This window comes from Callithrix jacchus, chromosome 15, assembly GCF_049354715.1.
Source record: "Callithrix jacchus isolate 240 chromosome 15, calJac240_pri, whole genome shotgun sequence".
In the NCBI taxonomy this organism is placed as follows: domain Eukaryota; kingdom Metazoa; phylum Chordata; class Mammalia; order Primates; family Cebidae; genus Callithrix; species Callithrix jacchus.
The window spans coordinates 83,089,960-83,111,617 of NC_133516.1; the positions used below are offsets into that span (position 1 = coordinate 83,089,960).

The 21,658-nt window shown below is 40.8% G+C and overlaps 1 protein-coding gene across 17 annotated transcripts in view; it reads right to left on the reverse strand.

The window, feature by feature from the left end:
* Nucleotides 1-10,992, reverse strand: part of CFAP91 (cilia and flagella associated protein 91) — a 72,851-nt gene extending 61,859 nt beyond the window's left edge. For 11 of the 17 annotated variants that reach the window (XR_004734215.3, XR_013527603.1, XR_004734216.3 and 8 more), the window contains exons 1-5: nt 10,806-10,992; nt 7,188-7,264; nt 6,515-6,672; nt 5,641-5,724; nt 4,439-4,495 (exon numbers count right to left, since the gene is read on the reverse strand). Coding sequence is in view for 6 of the 17 variants with exons in the window: in XM_008982384.5 (XP_008980632.3) it covers nt 4,439-4,495; nt 5,641-5,724; nt 6,515-6,672; nt 7,188-7,264; nt 10,806-10,929 (500 nt within the window). In the remaining 11 variants the exon portion in view is untranslated. The remainder of the gene's footprint in view (nt 1-4,438; nt 4,496-5,640; nt 5,725-6,514; nt 6,673-7,187; nt 7,265-10,805) is intronic. The other 6 variants (XR_004734223.3, XR_013527606.1, XR_013527607.1 and 3 more) reach the window with 2 other exon arrangements.
* Nucleotides 10,993-21,658: the final 10,666 nt, after the last annotated feature.

The following is a 21,658-nucleotide window of genomic DNA, read 5'->3' on the forward strand; positions in this document are numbered from 1 at the left end:
AAAGATACAAAAAATTAGCTGGGTGTAGAGGCACGCTACTGTAATCCCAGCTACTCAGGAGGCTGAAGCAGGAGAATTGCTAGAACCCAGGAGGTGGAGGTTGCAGTGAGCTGAGATCACACCATTGCACTTCAGCCTAGGATACAGGGCGAGACTCCATTTCAAACAAACAAACAAACAAAACCCATTTCAAGCAGTTAGAAAGAAACACCTATTTGGAAGTTCAACCTGTAATGGAGTAAGTACTTTAAATAGTTAAAAAAAATATTATTATACTTTAAGTTCTGGGGTACATGTGCAGAATGTGCAGGTTTGTTACATAGGTTTACATGTGCCATGGTGGTTTGTTGCATCCATCACCCCATCACCTACATTAGGTATTTCTCCTAATGCTATGCCTCCCCTATCACCCCACGCCCTCCTATCCCTCCCCTAGCTCCCCTACCCCTCAACAGGCCCCAGTGTGTGATATCCCCTCCCTGTGTCCATGTGTTCTCATTGTTCAACACCCACTTATGAGTGAGAAGATGCGGTGTTTGGTTTTCTGTTCTTGCGTCAGTTTGCTGAGAATGATGGTTTCTAGCTTCATCCATGTCCCTGCAAAGGACATGAACTCATCCTTTTTTATGGCCACATAATACTTCATGGTAGATAAGTGCCACATTTTCTTTATCTAGTCTGTCATTGATTGGCACTTGTATTAGTTCCAAGTCTTTGCTATTGTGAACAGTGCCACAATAAACATACATGTGCATGTGTCTTTATAGGAGAATGATTTATAATCCTTTGGGTGTGTACCCAGTAATGGGATTGCTGGGTCAAATGGTATTTCTAGTTCTAGATCCTTGAGGAATCGCCACACTGTCTTCTACAATGGTTGAAATAATTTACACTCTCACCAACAGTGTAAAAATGTTCCTATTTCTCCACATCCTCTCCAGTATCTATTGTCTCCTGATTTTTTAATGATCACCATTCTAACTGGTGTGAGATGGTATCTCAATGTGGTTTTGATTTGCATTTCTCTAATGACCAGTGATGATCAGCTTTTTTTCATGTTTATTGGCCACATAAATGTCTTCTTTTGTAAAGTGTTCATATCCTTTGCCCACTTTTTAATGGGGTTGTTTTTTTCTTGTAAATTTGCTTAAGTTATTTGTAGATTCTGGATATTTTTGTTTTGTTTTGTTTGAAATGAAGTCTTGTTCTGTCACCCAGGCTAGAGTAGAGTGGCACAATCTCGACTCACCGCAACCTCTGCCTCCCAGGCTCAAGTGATTGTCCTGCCTCAACCTCCAAAGTAGCGGGGATTACAGGTGCCCACCATTTTTGTATCTTTAGTAGAGACAGGGTCTCAACATGTTGGCCAGGCTGGTCTCAAACTCCCAACCTCAAGTGATCTGCCCGTCTCGGCCTTCCAAAGTGCTGGGATTACAGGCATGAGCCACTGCGCCCAGACTTTAGTTTTTTATGCTGCACTGTAACTGCTTTTAAAATCACTTTCCAGTAGTTGCTATAAATTTCTAACATGTAGATAGTATATGGCTTCTTATGTTTTCAGTAGAAATTATTCTACTATAAAATTCTAGCTGAGGAAATAAATTCAAATCCATTTTATGTCATCCTAAGTTACATGATGTTTTATTATATTAGTGTACCATTATCTTGAATCAAGAGAATAAATTATTTTTTTCTCAAATTAAATAATCACACATTTGAACCATCTGATCAAATGTGCTTTATTATAAGGCCTAATAAACTCTTCTGATGTAAGTTTCCGGCTTTGTTTCTTTCCAGGTGGGTCAGAATAGACTGCAGAAGAGGAGAGCTACTTTGAACTCTTCCAGTAACTTAATACATGGTTTCTTAATTTTTCCAACCTATTTTTCCCCATTTCAGTTGGCTTTAGGGGAAAGTAAAATATGAATAACAAAGAGCAATGAGCCCTTTCCCACCTCCTCGCCAACCTCAAACAGGGCCCAAACCCAGAAAGGCCCCATACTTGCTCCTTGTTGGCCTGACCCCTGCTGTGTCCTGGCTCCTGTCCTCAGGCTCACCTGCTCTGGCTTTGGTACTCTTTCGGCAGCAAGAACTGCTTTATTTGTTCTATCCAGGCCCCTTCTCCTCCACCACTGCCCAGGCACCAGGCGCATGCACTGTCTGCCATAACTACAGTCTTCTAGATTTTCTCTCCCAGCCTCAACAGAACTGTACAGAGAGGGGGCTTCACAAACCTAGCAAATCCTGTTCTACTATAAATTTTATCAAATGTTTTAAAAGTATTAACTTTTTATTCTCTTTGCAAAGATGCTTATGTAGAATACAAAGGAAAGACTCCAACAGCTAGCCATGAAAAGGGTGTAGCTGGGGAAGGCCAGACAGTCTCAAGACAATTCTAACCCTGATAACACAAGGTGGCATTATACTCACTGCTCATAAACTCAAACATACTGGAATTCCGGAGTTGATTTCACTCAGGAATACTGATTCATTCTTTAAAAAATTATAAGAGAGACAGAGAGTAGCTACAATATAAAATGTCATGGTTTAACTTTTGGATGGCATCTTTATTCCTTATGTCATGGTTATTAAGGGAGGAGTGGTGGATGTCACGGTTTTCAGCACTGTAGGCCTCTGAACTCCCTATAATTAGTTTAACAACTTTTAGGCTGAGGCAATTATGATCTCCAAAGCAGGTGACCCAGTGAACCTGATTTTAAATAATTACCAGAAGGATCTTTAGGGATCTACATAGCTCATAGCTCCCCTTTTGCTCATACAAAACATTTCATAAAATATAAGTCTATAGCTGTTTCTGGATAAACTGGTATGCTATCAAGTTAGGGAGAGCAGGGAATCTGTTCTCCATCTCCATAAAGAGCCAAAGGCATCCACACAGTCTTAAAAAGTCAAAGTGAAGTAGGATCACAACTAGCATTTATCTTGAGGATTACAGACATTTAATAACACATGTCCTATTGATAAGATGATATCTATTATTAGAGATAACTATAGTCTTTAAATGCATGCTTGAAAACCCAGACCTGAATAAATTTGCATTCAGAAATATGAGACCTTAAAAAAGGTTTCTATTCCTGATAATTTCATGAATACCATGGACGTCTTTCTCCTATAGAAATATTAAGTTATATTAACAGGGGAAAGAGTGTAGCACAAATTAAATTTTTAAAACAATACTCTACCCAATCTGTTGTCTTATCCTGAAACTAGAGACTGGAGAAATACACATTTGTCTCAGATTCAGCCCTTGTCCCTTACCTCTCTCTTACCTTGGTTCACTCCATCGTGGGGCAGAAACCATGTTTCATTTATCTCTGTATACCACATTGTCTGTGTATATTAGATGGTTATTAAGTTATAAAATTGTAGCATTCACAAAACATTATATGACTGATTTATTTGATAAAATGTTGAAGAATTATCATCAAATAAGTGTTTCAGAGAAGCAAAATAAGATATTTAAAACACTTTTCAACTTTTTTTTTTTTGAGACGAAGTCTTTCTCTGTCACCCAAGTTGGAGTGCAGTGGCGTGATCTCAGCTGACTGCAACCTCTGCTTCCCGGGTTCAAGTGATTATCCTGCCTAAGCCTCCTGAATTGCGGGGATTACAGGCACATGCCACCACGTCCAGCTAATTTTTATATTTTTAGTAGAGACAGGGTTTCACCATGTTGGTCAGGCTGATCTTGAACAACTGACCTCATGATCCACCCACCTTGGCCTTTTTCAGCTTTTTTCTTTAACACACAACTGTTACAGTCTGAATGTGTGTCTATGTGTTCTCCAAAATTCATGTTTAAACTTAATCCCCACTGTGGTAGTATTAAGAGGTGAGGTCTTTGGGGGAAGTGATTAAGTCAGGAGGTCTTCACCCTCATCAATAGATTAGTGCCTTATTAAAGGACTGGAGAGAACTAGCATATGTCCTTTTTGCCCTTCCACCTTCCACTATGTGAGGACATAGCATTGCTTCTTCTGCCATGTGAGGACACAGCAAGAAGGCCTCACAAGACACTGGTTGCCAGCAATTTGCTCTTGGACTGCCCAGCCTTCAGAACTTCAAGAAATAAATTTATTTTATTTATATCACCCAATCTGATATTTTGTTATAGAAGCACAATGGACAACAACTAAGAGTAAAAAATACATTTTATATCATAATCCATCATATACATATAAACATACCCATATATATTTTTGAAACAAAAGTTATAAACAAAAACCAACTTATCCTCCATATACCTGATGCTTTGGTTATTTTCTATTCTGTTTCATGTTTTTTTGTTTTTGTTTTTGTTTTTTTTTCTATTCTGTTTCATGTTTTATAAGTGATTTAGAGAGTTACCTTCTGAGAGCAAATATGGAAGCAAACAATTAATAAACTGAAAAAGAGTTTTTAAATAATGGTTACTTACTTGGATATAGCATAAACAACATTCAATGGCATCTGCTGAAAAAATGGAAGAAAAGGCCTGGGAGGAAGAGGAAAACATAAATGTGTGGGACTTTTGCAAAGAATACCCTCTAGGCTTTCTTCCAACTCTCATCTTTGTCCCTTAAAAATCAATGAGCTTAAATATCCCATACATTAGTGTTACTAAAACTTCTGGATATACAAAAATCACTGGAGGATGGGGAGGTTCATATCTAAAATGCAAATTCCCAGATCTGACGCATGAGATTCAGTACACACAGGGTAGAGCCAATGAATGTGCCTTCTTAATAAACACTCTAGTACTTTCTCCTCAGACAGTAAACAAGCCACACTTGAAGAAGCCACACTTTAAGCCCTGAACTTGGGCTTCAGCTGGCCATTAGTTCCCAGCAACTTCTCAAGTTCTTGAGACATTCTGAAATTCACGATGATTTAATCTAAAGCCTCCTCCTAAAAGCTAAGAATTGTATACTTAACTGTATACTACAGTTAAGGATTTAACATTTCTCTGAAAAAAGTCAGCATCACAAAATTTCCATGAGGAGGCTCATAAATAATAATGCGGATTAGAAATTTACTTTCTCAAGGAAGCTTATGCAGATGTGGTATCAAGACTATTTTTTCTAACTCCAGTAAGATATTCAAGGAAATACCCATCTTATTTTAATTTGAATATATGATTATCACATGAGTATAAATCACAAATGAAATAAAATGACTCTTTTGGCCATGTTGGTTTGGGCAAGATTCACACAAAGAGAACAAACGTTATCCATCTGAACACAACAGTTTCCCCTTCACTGTGACTTCATGATATCTCTACTGTGTCTCATTCATTTGATGACTTCATTTCAAATGTTTTCAAATACATAAGCTTAATTGCAGTCACTATCTCTAAAGTCAGGCAGGCTTAGTTTGAACCCCAGACCTACCTCTTGCTAGCTTTTATGACCTTGAGCAATTTATTTATCCTCTCTCGGTCTCAGTTCCATTATTGGTAAAACAGGGATCATATATATCTTATCCTACACTTCTGTTGTAAAGATTAGATGAGATGCATGTAAAGCATTTAAAACAGTCTGGCACATTGAATGCACTGAAAAATGATAGCTGGTATTATTATCACAAAGAGTTTCTCTAATAATATTAGGGTTCAAATGTTCATTAGTAATTATATTCTACCTTTCAAAGTATTTATAGCGATTCTTTCCAGTAACTTCAGGATCTTCATAAACTTCTCTAGGCATCTGAAAAGAAGTGTCAGTTCTAAAATGAAACAAGAAAACATTATTCAAGTCTAAAATATTTCCACATATAATTTCTATTTAATATTTCTGTGTGTACAGAGTAGGAGCTACACAGAGTATCCCATACTGAGAGTGAAGTCTTCCATAACCTGCATTTGACCGTCATACAACTCAGAGTATATATGATTCTTCCCCTGCCCTCAGCCAGGAGACCAGGAACTAGTCAGAGGGAGCAAGAGTTGAGAAAAGAGTAGATTTATGAAATCCCACATGCCAAAATGCCCAATTTTAATTAAAAGCACATGAGAATAACAAAATATTCAAAGACAATTTTTCTACATCCAGGCTAAAAGGCTTTATTATTTTTAATTTACTAAATGTAAACTTGTAAGTAATTAAAAGAATAAAGAATTCTACTTATCCTTGACAGTGCTTTGGCTGCAAGTCTCCAAAAAATATTTTAGATATTGCCAGAAAAGAGTACTTTCAGTTGCTTAGTTGGATACCAAGCAACAACAAACTCAGTCATCCCTACCTTTGGTGGCAAGCTGTAATTATATATATTACACACACACACACACACACACACACACACACACACACAGATGTGCATATATATTATACGTATACAATATACATATTATATATATACATAAATCAGGCTTGTTTCAGCCAAAAGACATTTAGAAAAAAATTTTGGCCTAGGTGTAACATCACAACTGAACTTTTTAAATCACACATGGTAAATGAATAAAAATAAATGTTTTAAATGCACTTATTTTAAGGCCCTGGAGCCACCCAACACTTGCCTGGTGAGCTGCTGGAGGGCTTCTCTGTGTCTCTCCTCATGTCCCTTCCATTCCCGACTGATAAATGGTGGGACAGGATCTGAATTGCTCCAATATAGAGAATATCTTGGATAATGGATCAGGTTACTGAACATGGTTTTAAACCTGGGAACTTTTTTCTAATGTTAGGGAAGGGAGGCAAAGGACAAAATTATACCATCAGCTTTTCTAAAGCATTTTAATTACAATATAAACCCTTTTTTAAAAGATACAAAACAATGTGTATAGCATAAGAAGAGGGGTTATTGCTATATGCACAGTGTATCTGTAAATAGATGCCCAAGAAACAGATGACAATGGCTGTTTATGTGGAGGGGGTGGGGTAGGGCTAGAATTTACTTCATACTGTATATGCTTTTGTACTAGCTGAATTCTTTTAACGTGGGCATATATTATTATACTTATCCCATTGAAATAAATTAGTTTATGGGTCTCTGTTCATTATTAGTGACTTCATCCTCACAATGAGCCACAAGTATTAAGATGCTTTGCCCACTAGTGATCTTGGCAAAGTAATTTCTGCAGAACCTAAAATCCAGTAAATTTCTGATGATTAGTCAATCTGATCAATGCAGTTAAGCAAACTAGATGGTTCAGGTTTATTACGCAGCCTTGGTTGATGAATTAGACATACCAGTCTGCTGCGAATCAGGGTGGCTTGGATATTTGCCTGTGTGTGGTCTTTCTCGCTTGACACAATAAACAATGGATCTGAAAAATAAACAATCAAGTAGCATAACAAATAGAACACATCTACTCCTAGGCTGAGAAAAATGGCAAACTAATGCAATCTCTTAATTGGAAAACAAATTTAAAAGTTTACATATTGCCTGACACTGCAGCAGCTCACGCTCTGTTGTGCATGTGGCCCTGTTACTCCACCACTTCTACAAGTGGCAGTTGTCAAGATTTTTCTTTTTTGAGTATTCTAAGTCAGCTTATGGAAGTGGGATGCAAAAGGAAAGCCTAGCATGTTTTCAAGTACTATACCCTAAACACACTTTCTTCTCTCCTATGAACAAAACTCCTTCTGAGCCTGGGTAGCCCAAAAAATTCTTCAAGAGGAAGAATATATGCACCTTGCATATATGCGCTATGCCAATTTGCAAGTGAAAGGAGCAATACATGTATACCCTATCTCCCATATTTGGTGCACTGGAAAGATGCAAACCATATGACATCTCAGAATTGGTGAACATGGTTTAAAACAAGATCAGTAATCTTCAGAAATCACCCCTTAAGTTTATAAGTTTGCTGATGATGGGACTATTATTTTTACAAAGTCCAGCAACATATTGCCCTGGTGTTAAAAGTATCTGTTTATCAGGTATATCTTTAAAGTGACAGGGAGTATTCATGATTGATTATACTGTACCATCCTTTACAATCAACTTATTTGCCATTAAATTAACAAGCAGCCTTCAGATACACTTGATTTCCCAAGTAGACTTGTCCCTGGGGAGGCAAATACCCTGACCAGCTAGTCTGGATAACATGGTAACACATATAGAAATTAATAAATTTGGAATTGTGATTTAGAAATAGGTCTCCTTTGAATTTGGATAACGTGTGTCAATTCCTAAAACCTAATAATTCATTAGTTACCCAACCAATATGATTTACTGAATGTAGACATTGGATATTCCCACCAAGGCTGAAAAGCTGCAAGAGGCTCAGGCTCTTTTTGCTCCTTCATTCAATACATGTTTATTGACTGGCTACTATATCTAAGTGCTTAGAATACATCAACAAAAAGACAAAAATTGTTGACTTCATGAGAGACGATAAACAACAAACATAATAAACTAGCAAATTACACATTAGAATTTGAGAGTTGTTATTTCTAAAAAAGAAGAAATCGGGTAAAGGAAATTGGGTTGCAATTTTAAGTAGGGTGGTCACGGCAGGCTTCACTGAGAAGGTGGCATGTAAGGAGACTTGAAGGTGAGGAAGTTCGCTAGATAGATATCTGAAGAACATTTTTAGGATGGGGGCATGCCTGATACATCTGAAGAACAGCAAAGGCCCTAGGATGGGAACAACAGTAAAGAAACCAGGAGGAATGAGGCAGAATGAAGGAGGGAAAAGAGAGTAGAGAAAAGGCTGGAGAAGTGAACAGGGGACAATCATACAGGGCTTCGTAGGGAAGAGTAAAAGAGCCTGGAAAGGTGGTCATCTTTGTACCACCACAGTTCTGTCAAGGTGGAAACCTGGCCCAAGGCAAGTCAACTCATTGGCCAGCCAACAACCAATCTTAAATTTCTAACTTAAATTTTCAACTACAACACACAAAGACTCTATACAATTGGTAATGAGCTTTAGGGTTAATTCGTCAAGAAGCATGCCACCCAGTCCCTGTCATAGTGAGAGAAATCCATACACAAGACACTTTCTGTCATGTGGAAGAAGAAAGCATAGTGATGTGTGTTGTTTAACGATGGGGATAAGTTCTTAGAAACGAATCATGAAGTGAGTTTATCATTGTGTAAATATCAGAGGGTACTTAACACAAACCTGGATGGTATAGCCTACTCCACACTGAGGCTGTATGGTATAGCCTATTGCTCTTAGGTTACAAACCCATACAGCATGTTATTGTACTGAATACTGTAGACAATTGTAACACAATATTTGTTTATCTAAACGTAGAAAAAGTAATGCATTGCGCTACAATGTTGTGACAGCTACAATGTCACTAGGTAATAGGAGTTTTTCAACTTCATTATAATCTTATGGGACCATCATCACACGTGTAGTCCACTGTTGACCAAAATATCATTACCTGGGGCTTGAGTATACATAGAAAGAAGGCTACAGTTGCCAGATAAAATACAGGATGTCCAGTTAAATTTAAATTCAGATAGGCAATGAATAATTTTTTGGTATAAATATGTCCCAAAATATTTCATAGGACATAAATTCATACTAAAGTATTATTATTTATCTGAAATTCAAGTTTATGCATCTTGCTTTTTTATTTGCTAAATATGGAAACCCTAATAAGGTGAAAGATCCTAAGGTCAAAGAAAGAATGAAGGAGAACACAGCATCTTAGTTCTGATCTTCCCCATCCAGGTTCTCATCAGCCCTGGTTATACTTCACTTCCTGTCCATGAAGAGTGGTGGGATTGTTTTATAACATTTCAAACTTTCATTTGATCTACTCTGAGTGAATTTCTGTTCTTATCAAAGGACATGGAAACATGTAGCAAATCCTCTGCAAAAGAGACACTAAGGCATCAAAGAAACAGGTAGCTTAATAAAACTCTGGGGAGATGTTTGTCGCCATTCTCAAATTACCTGTGGGGAAAAAAAAAAGCATGGTGATGTGTTTACAGGAGCTAACTTGATTTATTTCAAACCAAGAGCGAATACAGAAAACTACTGGCCAGAATATGTCAGCAATCATTACACTCTATCTAGGAACGTGTACCCTAGAGATACCCACACAAAGGAGACCCTGGGATTCCCAGAGGCAACACCACATTGTTGAAAGCAACGCAGGTTTATGGTGAAAAACCTGGGATTACAGACAGCAAAATTGGAAAAAAATCATGCTTAGCTGGTTACAATTCTTGCAACGGCAAATCCAATAAACATTTATTTGTTGAAGCACCTAGTATACGTATCAGCACTAGAATAGGTGTTCAGAAAGCTACAAAAATATATACAACAGGAACTTAAGGAACTCAAGAAGCCTGGAGGGAGAACATAAAATGGACAACCAAGCCGTTAAAATAAACTGGGGCTTTACTGGCCCAGGAGGAGCCAGGGGACCTAGCCTATAAATAATGCTTTGACGAATAAGTTAAAAAAAGAAAAAGAAAAACTAAAAGCAAACGTGAGATAAACTGGCACTTCTCTTCGACAAACTTGGAGTTGTTCAGAGTGGGAGAGAAAAGACCATTTTCGTCGGGCATTTTCTGCAGGAACGGTGAGTGAATCTGGGGGTCGACAAACCGTTGAATACTTTTCTGGATACCAAAACGCCAGGAATAGGATTCAAGAAGATCGCCCCCTTAAGTGGAGCGCACCCGCGCCTTCCCGTGCACCCGCACCCCCAACCCCACCCCGAGCGCAGCCACCCGGAGGGCTAGGAGCTGCCCCCACCAGACCAGTGACAACTGCGGGCAATAGTTCCGTCCAGAGGGTGGTCTTTCGTTCGCCACAACCCTGGCCGGGTCCCACCATCTGGGAGCCCACCTGGCCCAAGAGTCGACGAAAGAGGAGGAAGGTCGGGGGAGGCCCTTACCGTACAGAAAATCATACGCTCGATTGGAGGAGACGTGGCTCCCGGCCTGCGACCTCTCCCGGTACGGGGTTTGAGACACCTGCGGCTTGGCCGCGGGCTCCTGGATGGATATTGCGTGGTTCATGGCGCCGCGTCTTTCGTTTGGCCAGCGGGGAACTAGCACCTCAGGCGCGGCTGCTGCGTGCACGTCGCTATGGTAACCGCCGCAGGCGCTCAAGGGTAAGGGGCGGGGCACGGAGGAGGGAGGAGGAAGGAGGGAGGAGGAGGCTTGGGAGGGAAGAGTGACACTCCATCTCAAAAAAAAAAAAAAAAAAAAGAAAAGAAAAGAAAAAGACTTCCTCATTTTATCAGATCGCTAAGGTAGTCAATAGCCAGCTGCCTCCATAAACACATCTGAAGACACTATTATCTTGATTTTTTTAATAGTGCTGAAATTTTACTAATTCACTTATCACATCACCTCCCACTAAGCTCTGTGAGACCAGAGACCTCAAATGCCCCGTTCATCCTGAATTCATTCATATCTCTTAGGCCAGTAAAACCACCTTTGCAAAAAATTGTAACTAAGAAAATTATGACAGTGAGAAAAATCTGACATGGCTGACTCCATCTTGTCTCTACTTTCACAGGTTGGCTGTTTTTGCTCATTCTGGGGTATGGACCAAGCTAACTTTGGGAGAAATTTATAGTTTGCTTTGTTTTGTTTTGAGACAGAGTCTCGCTCTGTTGCCCAGGCGGGAGTGCAGGGGTGCGATCTTGGCTCACTGCAACCTCCGCCTCCCGGATTCAAGCGATTCTCCTGCCTCAGCCTCCGAGTAGCTGGGATTACAGGTTCCCACCACAAATGCCCAGCTAATACTTTGTATTTTTTTCTTTTTCTTTTCTTTCCTTTTTTTTGTTTTTGAGACAGAGTTTCCCTCTGTCGTCCAGGCTGGAGTGCAGTGGTGCAGTCTCGGCTCACTGCAATCTCTGTCTCCCAGGTTCAAACAATTCTCTGCCTCAACCTCCTGAGTAGATGGGATTACAGACGTCCGCCACCATGCCCACCTAATTTTTGTATTTTTAGTAGAGGCAGGGTTTCACCATCTTGGCCAGGCTGGTCCTGACCTTGGGATCTACATGCCTCGGTCTTCCAAAGTGCTGGGATTATAGGCGTGAGCCACTGCGCCCGGTAATTTTTTGTATTTTTTAGTAGAGACAGGGTTTTGCCATGTTGGCCAGGCTGGTCTTGAACTCCTGACCTCAGGTGATCCATCTGCCTTGGCCTCCCAAAATGCTGGGATTGCAGGCATGAGCCACTGTGCCTGGCCTAGTTTATAGTTTAAATGATAATAGCCCTCCTAAAAACTAAATACTATAAAATGAGTGAAAGGCCACAAAATTAGGATGAGAGGGGCCTGAATTATAAATAATTACCAACGATCATTTCGGAGGTCATAAGATTTCCAACTTCAGCCGGGCGTGGTGGCTCATGCCTGTAATCCCAGCACTTTGGGAGGCCAAGGCAGGCGGATACGAGGTCAAGAGATCGAGACCATCCTGGTCAACATGGTGAAACCCCGTCTCTACTAAAAAGACAAAAAAAAAAAAAAAAAAAAAAATTAGCTGGGCATGGTGGCGCATGCCTGTAATCTCAGCTACTCAGGAGGCTGAGGCAGGAGAATTGCCTGAACCCAGGAGGCAGAGGTTGCAGTGAGCCGAGATCGCAGCATTGCACTCCAGCCTGGGTAACAAGAGCAAAACTCCATCTCAAATAAATAAATAAATAAATAAAAGATTACCAACTTCCCCAATGACTCTTGAAGATAACAGCACTATTGTAGAATCTAAGATTGGTCTTTTGAGGTGTCTTTTTAAGCTTTTGCATTTCTGAAAACTAGTGGCCCCACCTGGACCTGCCAAAATGTCCTGTGGGCCCCACCTAGGAACTGACTCAGCCCAAGAGAGCAGCTTCGATTCCCTGTGATTTCATCTCTAACCCAACCAATTAGCATTCCATGCCCCTACCCTACCCCCCTTGCTCTCCACACTATCTCTGTAAAATCCCTAACCTCCAAGCGTTTGGGGAGACTGATTTGGGTAATAACAAAACTCCAGTCTCGTACAGCTGGCTGTGGGTTAATTAAACTCTTTCTCTATTGCAATTCCCCTATCTTTATAAATCGACTCTGTCTAGGCAGCGGGCAAGGAAAATCGGTTGAGTGGATTACACCAGCACCTGGTACAAAGCAGGTGCTAAAGGAAAATACATTTGAATGAATTAGTCATCTACGTACCTGTCTGCCATCAGTGACTTTCATTTCTGTCTCACTGCCAATTTCATACCTTCACAATCTTTAAGATATTCAATTTCAAATGACCAAACATCAACTAGTCAAACTCAATACATCCTAAGTAAAACTAACACTCTCATATACTGCAGACACTTTGAGTGATTAACTACATGAACATTAGAATCGGGTTTCCTAGGTTTGAATCTTGGTTCTAAGACAGTTTGTATGATCTTCAGCATTTACTTAATATCTGTGAGCATCAGTTTCCAAATCACTAAAATGAGAATAAACAGCAATAATATTAGGGAAAACTATGGGAGGTAATACCTACAAAAGACTTAGGACAGAGTCTGTTAGATAGCAAGTGCCCAATAAATGTTACAATCCTATCTATCTTCATAAGTCCAACTGTCTTCCCAATTTCTCCATTTCTGTCCTTGTGCATCATGAGTTTCCCATTTACCTAGAACTACATCTGGTATTCATCTTAAAATATGTAAGAATACAAAGGACAAATATAGGGCTAAATAATAGGCATGACTGTTAAAGATATAATTCATATGCTTAAACACATATTTAGTTACATTTCACTACTAAATGTAACTGAATAGCTTTTAGTAGCTAAATGTAAGTAAACATGTGTTTAAGTATATACATTTGGTAGCCAAATGCTATTCAGTTACATTTAGTAGCAAAATGTAACTGCTGTGTAACTAACAGTTACATACTGTAAGTTACTATGTAGTAAACGTTATATAGTAACATTTACTACTACATTACATAGTAGTTACATTTAGCTTCTAAATGCTACTACATCAGCATTTGGTACTTTTGGAAAACATCAGTTCAATCTAAATGCTACTACATCAGCATTTGGTACTTTTGGAAAACATCAGTTCAATTAGAAAAAAAAACAAAAACAAATGTTATTAGAAAACAAAATTTCCAGTTTAAGCAGGCTCATTAGGTAATTAACCAGTTAGTTTAATATATACTTAGCATTTAGGCCAGGTGTGTCGCTCATGCCTATAATCCCAGCACTTTGGGAGGCTGAGGTAAGAGGATCACTTAAAGCCAGGAGTTTGAGACCACGCTGGGTAACATAGTGAGATCTTCTCTCTACAGCAGCAGCAACAACAAAATTAGCTGGGCGTGGTGTCACCCACCTATAGTCCTAGCTACTCAGGTGGCTGAGGTGGGAGGATAGTTTGAGCCCAGGAATTTGAGGCTGCAGCTAGCATTTGATTTTGATTAGTGTTTGCAACTTATTAGAGTGTGTTCTGAATTTTGGCTGATGGTCTTAATTCTTCCCAGCCAGGAGCTAAAGACAAAAATACACAGGCTTGGTCTCATTTATTAGATAGCTCACAAACTTTTATTCATTTGCATGTATGTTCCACACAATCTCTCTCTCTCTTTTTTTTTTTTTTTTGAGACGGAGTCTTATGCTGTTGCCAGGCTGGAGTGCAGTGGCGCAATCTCGGCTCACTGCAACCTCCGCCTGGGTTCAAGAGATTCTTCCGCCTCAGCCTCCTGAATAGCTGGGACCACAGGCGCGTGCCACCATGCCCGGCTAATTTTTGTATTTTTAGTAGAGACGGGGTTTCACCATGGCCAGGATGGTCTCGATCTCTTGACCTAGTGATCCACCTGCCTCGACCTCGCAAAGTGCTGGGATTACAGGCGTGAGCCACCGCGCCAGGCCCACACAGTCTCTTATTAGCTTTTTATATTTTATCAATAACAAATAGAGAGAGAGATGAATCTCCAAGCAAAAAAGGGTTTATTCTGGAATAAACAAAGAAATAGGGTTGCAATCTGGGACACATGCATAGACCAGGGTGGTCTCCAATATGTGGTAGAATGAAAAAATGGTTGAGGTTTTTTTGGGAAAGGAGAAAGATTATGTGGGTTGTTATGAAAGAAAGCTCATTGGTGCTTGCAACATTTTTTTTTTTTTTGCAGGAGCTGGCGAGCTCTGATTGTCAGTGGCCGCAATTCCTAAGTTAAACTAGTTTTAAAGTCCTGGTGGCTGTTTCCTTGTAAAACTAGTTGTAAATCTGAAATAGCTGTTTCATTGAATTGGGCTTGCTGGACCGTTTCTGGAGCAGGCTTTTGAGACCTGAGTTTTGTTTTGTATTTGTTTTTTCTCTATGGCCCACCACTCTAAATTTTAGTTGAGTATGACAGAAATGACTCCATTTAGATAATCAATTTTCACATTCCCCCCACCCACTTTATTTTATTTTATTTTGTTTTTTTGAGATATAGTCTTGCCCTGTTGCCCAATCTGGAGGACAGTGGTGCCATCTCCGCACGCTGCAACCTCCGCCTTCCAGGCTCAAGCAATTCTTGTGCCTCGGCCTCTGGAGTAGCTGGGATTACAGGTACATGCAACCACACCCGGCTAATTTTCATATTTTTAGTAGAGACAGGGTTTCACCATGTTCCCCAGGCTGGTCTCGAACTCCTGACCTCAAATGATGCATCCACCTCAGCCTTCCAAAGTGCTGAGATTAAAGGAGTGAGCCACCACACCCCATTCCCCTATTTTGACCAAAGTTTTTCTCTGAAAGCATTACTTGCCAACTGTCCTTGAAGGTAGGCTTGATCATCCCTCAGTGCTGGGAGGTGCTTGTCCTAGTTGTTCTGATCCCACACTAGAGGGAAAATATGAGTCAATAGGAGTCAGCAGAAGAGGCCCAAGCCACATTTGAACAACAAGGGGGCCAGAAGGAAAGACCCTTACAGGGTAGGTCCCCCTGGAATTGGGTTCCATCTTATTAGTCATGCAGGCATTAGCAATCATCTGGAAGCACTGGACTAACATTATCCTGTTGGGAAAGCAGGCCTTACAAAGATTAGACAGGTAACAAGAATGTAACTTAACTTCAGTAATGTCAAGAATAAGAGCAATAGTATAATGAATTCAGTTTGAAAAATAGCTCTAAACCATGAACATTATTTTGAAGATAAGACACTAAACAGATGGAAAAGCCCAGATGCTTTGGGTGGAACTTTCTGGAGCCAGGTGGCATGTTCCTTTATCTTTCTTAATAGTGTTTTCTACTTCCTTGTGCAGCTAGTGTAAGCAATTGCACAAAACCACCTTGTTCAGCTAATAAGCAATCTAGAGCAATCCTGTTATCTGTGAGTGGTTACAGATAATGAGATAACCACTCATCTTATTTTCTTTAGCAAGAAAATAAGAAGTTTGTTGGCTTTGGCTGTGGAGTTAGCTGAAGCTCTGATAGTTAGGGATACATTTCTCACTATTATTTCTAAGGTATTAACCCCAATCCAAAGGAAGAAAGATCTAACAACTGAGGCCCATCCTGCTGGGTTTATGCCCCTAGGTAGAGTGTCTTTTTTGATATGATGGTGAAAGTAAGTGTCAACCAATGTTCAGATTTTGTTAGTTTAAATTGAATGTAGAAATATCCCAGACCACATTGGTGCTTTATTTTCCATTTATTGAGACATGATGTTGCCCATCAATAGAGTTGACTGTAGACTCCCCCACAGATGAAAATGTATCCCAATGTGGCACACCAGGTAATTCCATGTAGTTGGAGTATCTTGTGCATTAACAGTTACCTGCAGGGAGGTGTTAACAGTAATTATCCAGGGTTCTATTATTGAACTATTGCACCGTTGTGGTAATCAACAATTAGAGGACCAAGGTCATAAATATTTTTATAAGCTTTCAAATTTCTTTTCTCTTGAATTCTATCAGCATGTTGTTTGCATAATCCTAATCTAACTTCAAGGCCTTTTTGTAAATCTTAGGTAACATTAGGGTGAAACAGGAAATCTGAATATGTGAGTCTAAAATCTTGACCTTATAAAAAGGATTAGGCGTATAATTAGAACAGTGATGTGGGGAATATCGGTAAAATCTGTTCTGAGGTAGACCAGGAGTTCACTTGCATCACGGAGACTGAAGTGTTTTTGGTAGCAAATCCATCAAATCAGTTATGTTTCTCATTTTGGAAATAAATTAGAAAATGCAAGTTAGAGCATTATTTTTCCAGGAAGATAAAATCATATAAGAAGAGACCAATAATAAAAGGAAAAGGGTATATTGGCCAGGTCTGGACATCTTGGAAATAGCAGTTTATTTCAATTGTCATCTCCTTCAATTCAGGTAAATTTTAACTTTGAATTACCTGCTGGGGTGCTGGCGGAGGCAGAAGTAGAAGCCCTTTTAAAATGAGAGATGTGGATCAGTGAGTCAATGCTTTTGAGTTTGGTGATACAGGGATTGGTGAGAAGGTCTTGATATGGGACCTGCCAATGAGGTTGGAGGGTCTTCATATAGGTGTCTTTTCAAAATAGACAAAATCACCAGGTTGTAGCTTTAGGTCTTGGTGCTTTACATCTTTGTCTTCCAGGAGGACACTGAAAAGATTTTTTACTGAGATATAATGTTTGTCCATTTACTGTAATAATTCCCATACAGTATTATGGTATCTCTCCATTTAACAATTGAGGGTCAAAGTCAGTGGGTGTTAAATGCATAGGATGACCTGTGATTATTTCAAAAGGTGGAAATTTTTGGGCTCTAAAAGCAGTGGTTCTCAAATAATAATACCAAAAGAAGAACTTTAAACTAAGTGAGGTTCAAGTTTTCTATACATTTTGCAAACTGAGTATTTGTGGTTCCATTTGTTTATTCTACCAGGCCAGAAGATCGGGGATGTTAAGCACGATATAAGTCCTATAACATGGTAAGCATAGTAAGAAGTCCATGTGGCCAGTAAAGTGTGTTCCCTGGTTACTGTGAAGCTCAAGGGAAGTTCCCCAAGGAGGCATAATTTTTTTTTTTTTTGAGATGGAGTCTTGCTCTGTTGTCAGACTGTAGGGCAGTGGCGTGATCTTGGCTCACTGCAACCTCCACCTCCCGGGTTCAAGTGATTCTCCCACCTAAGCCTCCTGAGTAGCTGGGACTACAGGCGTGGGCCACCATGCCCAGCTAATTTTTGTATTTTTAGTAAGACAGGGTTTTGCCATGTTGGCCAGGCTAATCTTGAACTCCTGACCTCGTGATCTGCCCGCCTCAGCCTCCCAAAGTGCTGGGATTACAGGCATGAGCCACTGCACCCGGCCAGGAGGGATAAATTTTTTCAAAGAGAAGTTTGGCCATAGCTGAAGCAGTAGTTTATCTATAAAGAAAGCCTTCCACCCAGTGGGAAAACATACAGATCATAACCAATATATATGTATACTCATGGGAGGGAGTTGGAAAAATTTCAGTTGCCAAACCTTGAATGGCCTATTAGGTAAATTTAAATGTCCAGGAGCAGTCTATACAGATTTTCCTAGGTTAAATTTAGGACAGGTCATAAAAGTCAAATAAGTGTTTTAGTGGCTTTTAAAATATTTCCCCACAAATATTGTTTTATGAAAGAAATTAATGTCAGTTGCCTAATGAGTCAAATTATGTACTGTAGTTAATAGTGAGCCAGGTGCGGAGGCTCACGCCTGTAGTCCCAAGACTTTGGGAGGCCAAGGCAGGTGGATCACCTGGTCAAGAGATAGAGACCATCCTGGTCAACATGGTGAAACCCCGTCTCTACTAAAAATACAAAAAATTAGCTGGGCACGGTGGTGCATGCCTGTAGTCCCAGCTACTCAGAAGGCTGAGGGAGGAGAATTGCCTGAACCCAGGAGGCAGAGGTTGCGGTCAGCTGAGATTGCGCCATTGCACTGGGTAACAAGAGCGAAACTCCGTCTCAGAAAAAAAATAAATAAATAATGGATATTTCCTTGAATCTAGAAGAACTGGTTTGTTATCAGGTCCAAATCAGAGTTCCTTTTGCTCATCAAACCAGCTCATGGTCCTTTTTTGGTTTCATTGTTGTTTTTGAGACAGGATCTCACTCCACCACCCAGGCTAGAGTGCAGTGTGATTATGTCTCTGTACATCCTCAGACTCTTGGGCTCAAACAGTATTCCTGCCTCAGCTTCCTGAGCTGGGACTACAGGCACACACCACCACACCTGGCTAATTTTGTTATTATTATTATTATTTTTTTTTTTTAGGGATGGGTTCTCAGTGTATTGTGCAGGCTGCTCTCAAACTCCTGGTCTTAAGCAATCCTTCCACTTTGGCCTCTTAAAGTTCTGGGATTATAGGGATGAGCCATTGCAGCCAGCCTGTTTTGTTTGAGACAGGGGAGTCTGACTCTGTCGCCCAGGATGGAGTGCAGTGGCGAGATCTCAGTTCACTGCAACCTCTGCCTCCCAGGCTCAAATGATTCTTGTGCCTCAGCTTCAGGAGTAGCCAGGATTACTGTTGCATGCCACTACACCTGGCTATTTTTTTTTTTTTTTTTTTTGTATTTTTGGTAGAGACAGAGTTTTGCCATATTGTCCAGGTGGTTTTGAACTCCTGACCTCAGATGATCTACCCACCTTGGCCTCCCAAAATGGTGGAATTGCAGGTGTGAGCCACTGTGCCCAGCTCTGTTTTGTTTTTTTACTTCAATTTTGTTTTTTGCCTTCTGATGCCCAATTCTGTGCATCTTTGGTAATTGTTCTTTTTTTTTTTTTTTTTTCCTTTCTCAGTCTCATTCTGTCACCCAGGCTGGAGTTCAGTGGCTTGATTATGGCTCACTGCAGCTTCCACCTTCCTGGGCTCAGTTGATCCTCCCACCTCAGCCTCTTGAGTACTTGGGACTACAGATGTGTACCACCATGCCCAGATAATTTTTCAGTGTGTTTTTTGTAGAGATGGGGTTTTGCCATATTGTCCAGGCTGATCTCAAACTGCTGGGCTCAACCAATCCACCTGCCTTGGCCTCCCAAAGTGCTGGGATTATACGCATGGGCCACTGTGCCTGGCCTCTTTGGTAATTATTCTTAAATCATTTGTTGAAAGTTCATTTACTGGGGCCATAACAGATATTTGATCAAATAATCCTTTGATAGCAGCATTGTTTGCTGCATTATTAGCAAAGTGGTTTACTCTCACCTCCATAAAAATGTAGATATGAATGTCTAGAAAATTTGATAATAGCCAAAGCAGCTGATAGCTAGATGACATCCAGTAAGTCTTATATGTAGGATTCATTTGTAATTTGGCTGTCTGCGAAAGTGAAAAAACCTATTATTTCCATAACACCCCCAAATCATGAGCAACCTCAAAAGCATACCTATTGCCTGTAAATATAGATTAGTAGAGTTCCCTTTAGCAAGGAGGCAAGCCCAAGTAAGGCAAAAGTTCAGCCTGGAGGAGTACTCAAGATGGCGCTGTGAGAACAACCCAGGATTGGAGCTCTCGTTGAATCCGCAAAGAGGTGAGTTGGAGTTGTATTTCCAGACTGATCTTTGTTGCCCACAGAACGGGGAAACTCCCAAGTATAAAAAAGACATGGGACGCCAGGCAGTAAGTCTGCCTGGCGAAGCCAGCAGCCGGGGCGGTGGCAGCCGGCCCTACTCAGCAATCCCCACAGGGCGCGCTTGTCCGGGTACCCTGTTGAACTGGCAACCTGAGACTTGAGAGGGCTGGACTTGAGACTGAACGAAACTTGGACAGTAGGCCAGCCCAGGGGATTGCAGGGACAGAGCATTTGGGGTACCCAGTGGGACGAACAAAACCACGATTTCAAACTATCCCGAGAAGACGGTCCGAGATGCTCTGTGGGGGAGGGGTGTCCACCACTACCGAGGCAACCCACCCCAACTGAGATACACGCCCACTGCTGACGCAGCCAGCCATTGCCGAGGCAACCCGTCCCTACTGAGATACACACCCACTGCTGACGCAGCCTGCCATTGCCGAGGCAACACGCTACAACGAAGAGACTCCGCCGCAGGGCGTGGCAGAGACCACAGCAGAGCCTGCAGGAATGGGGCGAATCACACAACAGCAGGGCGGAGACTCAGCAGGCAAACAGTGGCTAGTCTGCCTTCTAGCTGGGCAGGACACCTCAACGGACATTGAAAAATAAAGCCTGAACCCCCCAACACAGAGCATTTGAGAAAAAAAGGGTTTTTTTAATGAGCTCTGTTGCAGCAGAATCAAACATAGCAGCCTAACAGCCCTGAATGAACAACAGAGCTCACAGCTCAGAAATTGAGCTCCTAAAAAGAACAGACTGTCTCCTCAAGCAGCTCCCTGACCCCTCTATATCCAAAAGACTGACATTTGGCAGGCATCATCCTGGGACAAAGATAGCAGAAAAAGAAACGGGTAGCATCCCTCACTGTGCCACAGCTGCTAGAGGTGCACCCCAGACAAGCAGGGCCTGGAGTGGACCTCAGCAGTCGTACAGCGAAGGGGCTAGGCTGGTAGAAGGAAAACCAAGTAACAGAAATACTTCATCATCAACAATCTGGGTGTCCACTCAGAGACCCAATCGAAAAGTCAGCAACTACGCAGACGACAAGTGGATAAACCCACAAAGATGGGAAGAAACCAGCAAAAAAAGGAGGAAAACACCTGAAACCAGAACACCTCACCTCCTAGAAAGGACCAAAACTCCTCACCAGCAAGGGAACAAAGCTGGACGGAGAATGACTGTGACAAAATGACGGAATTAGACTTCAGAAGGTGGATAATGAGAAACTTTTGTG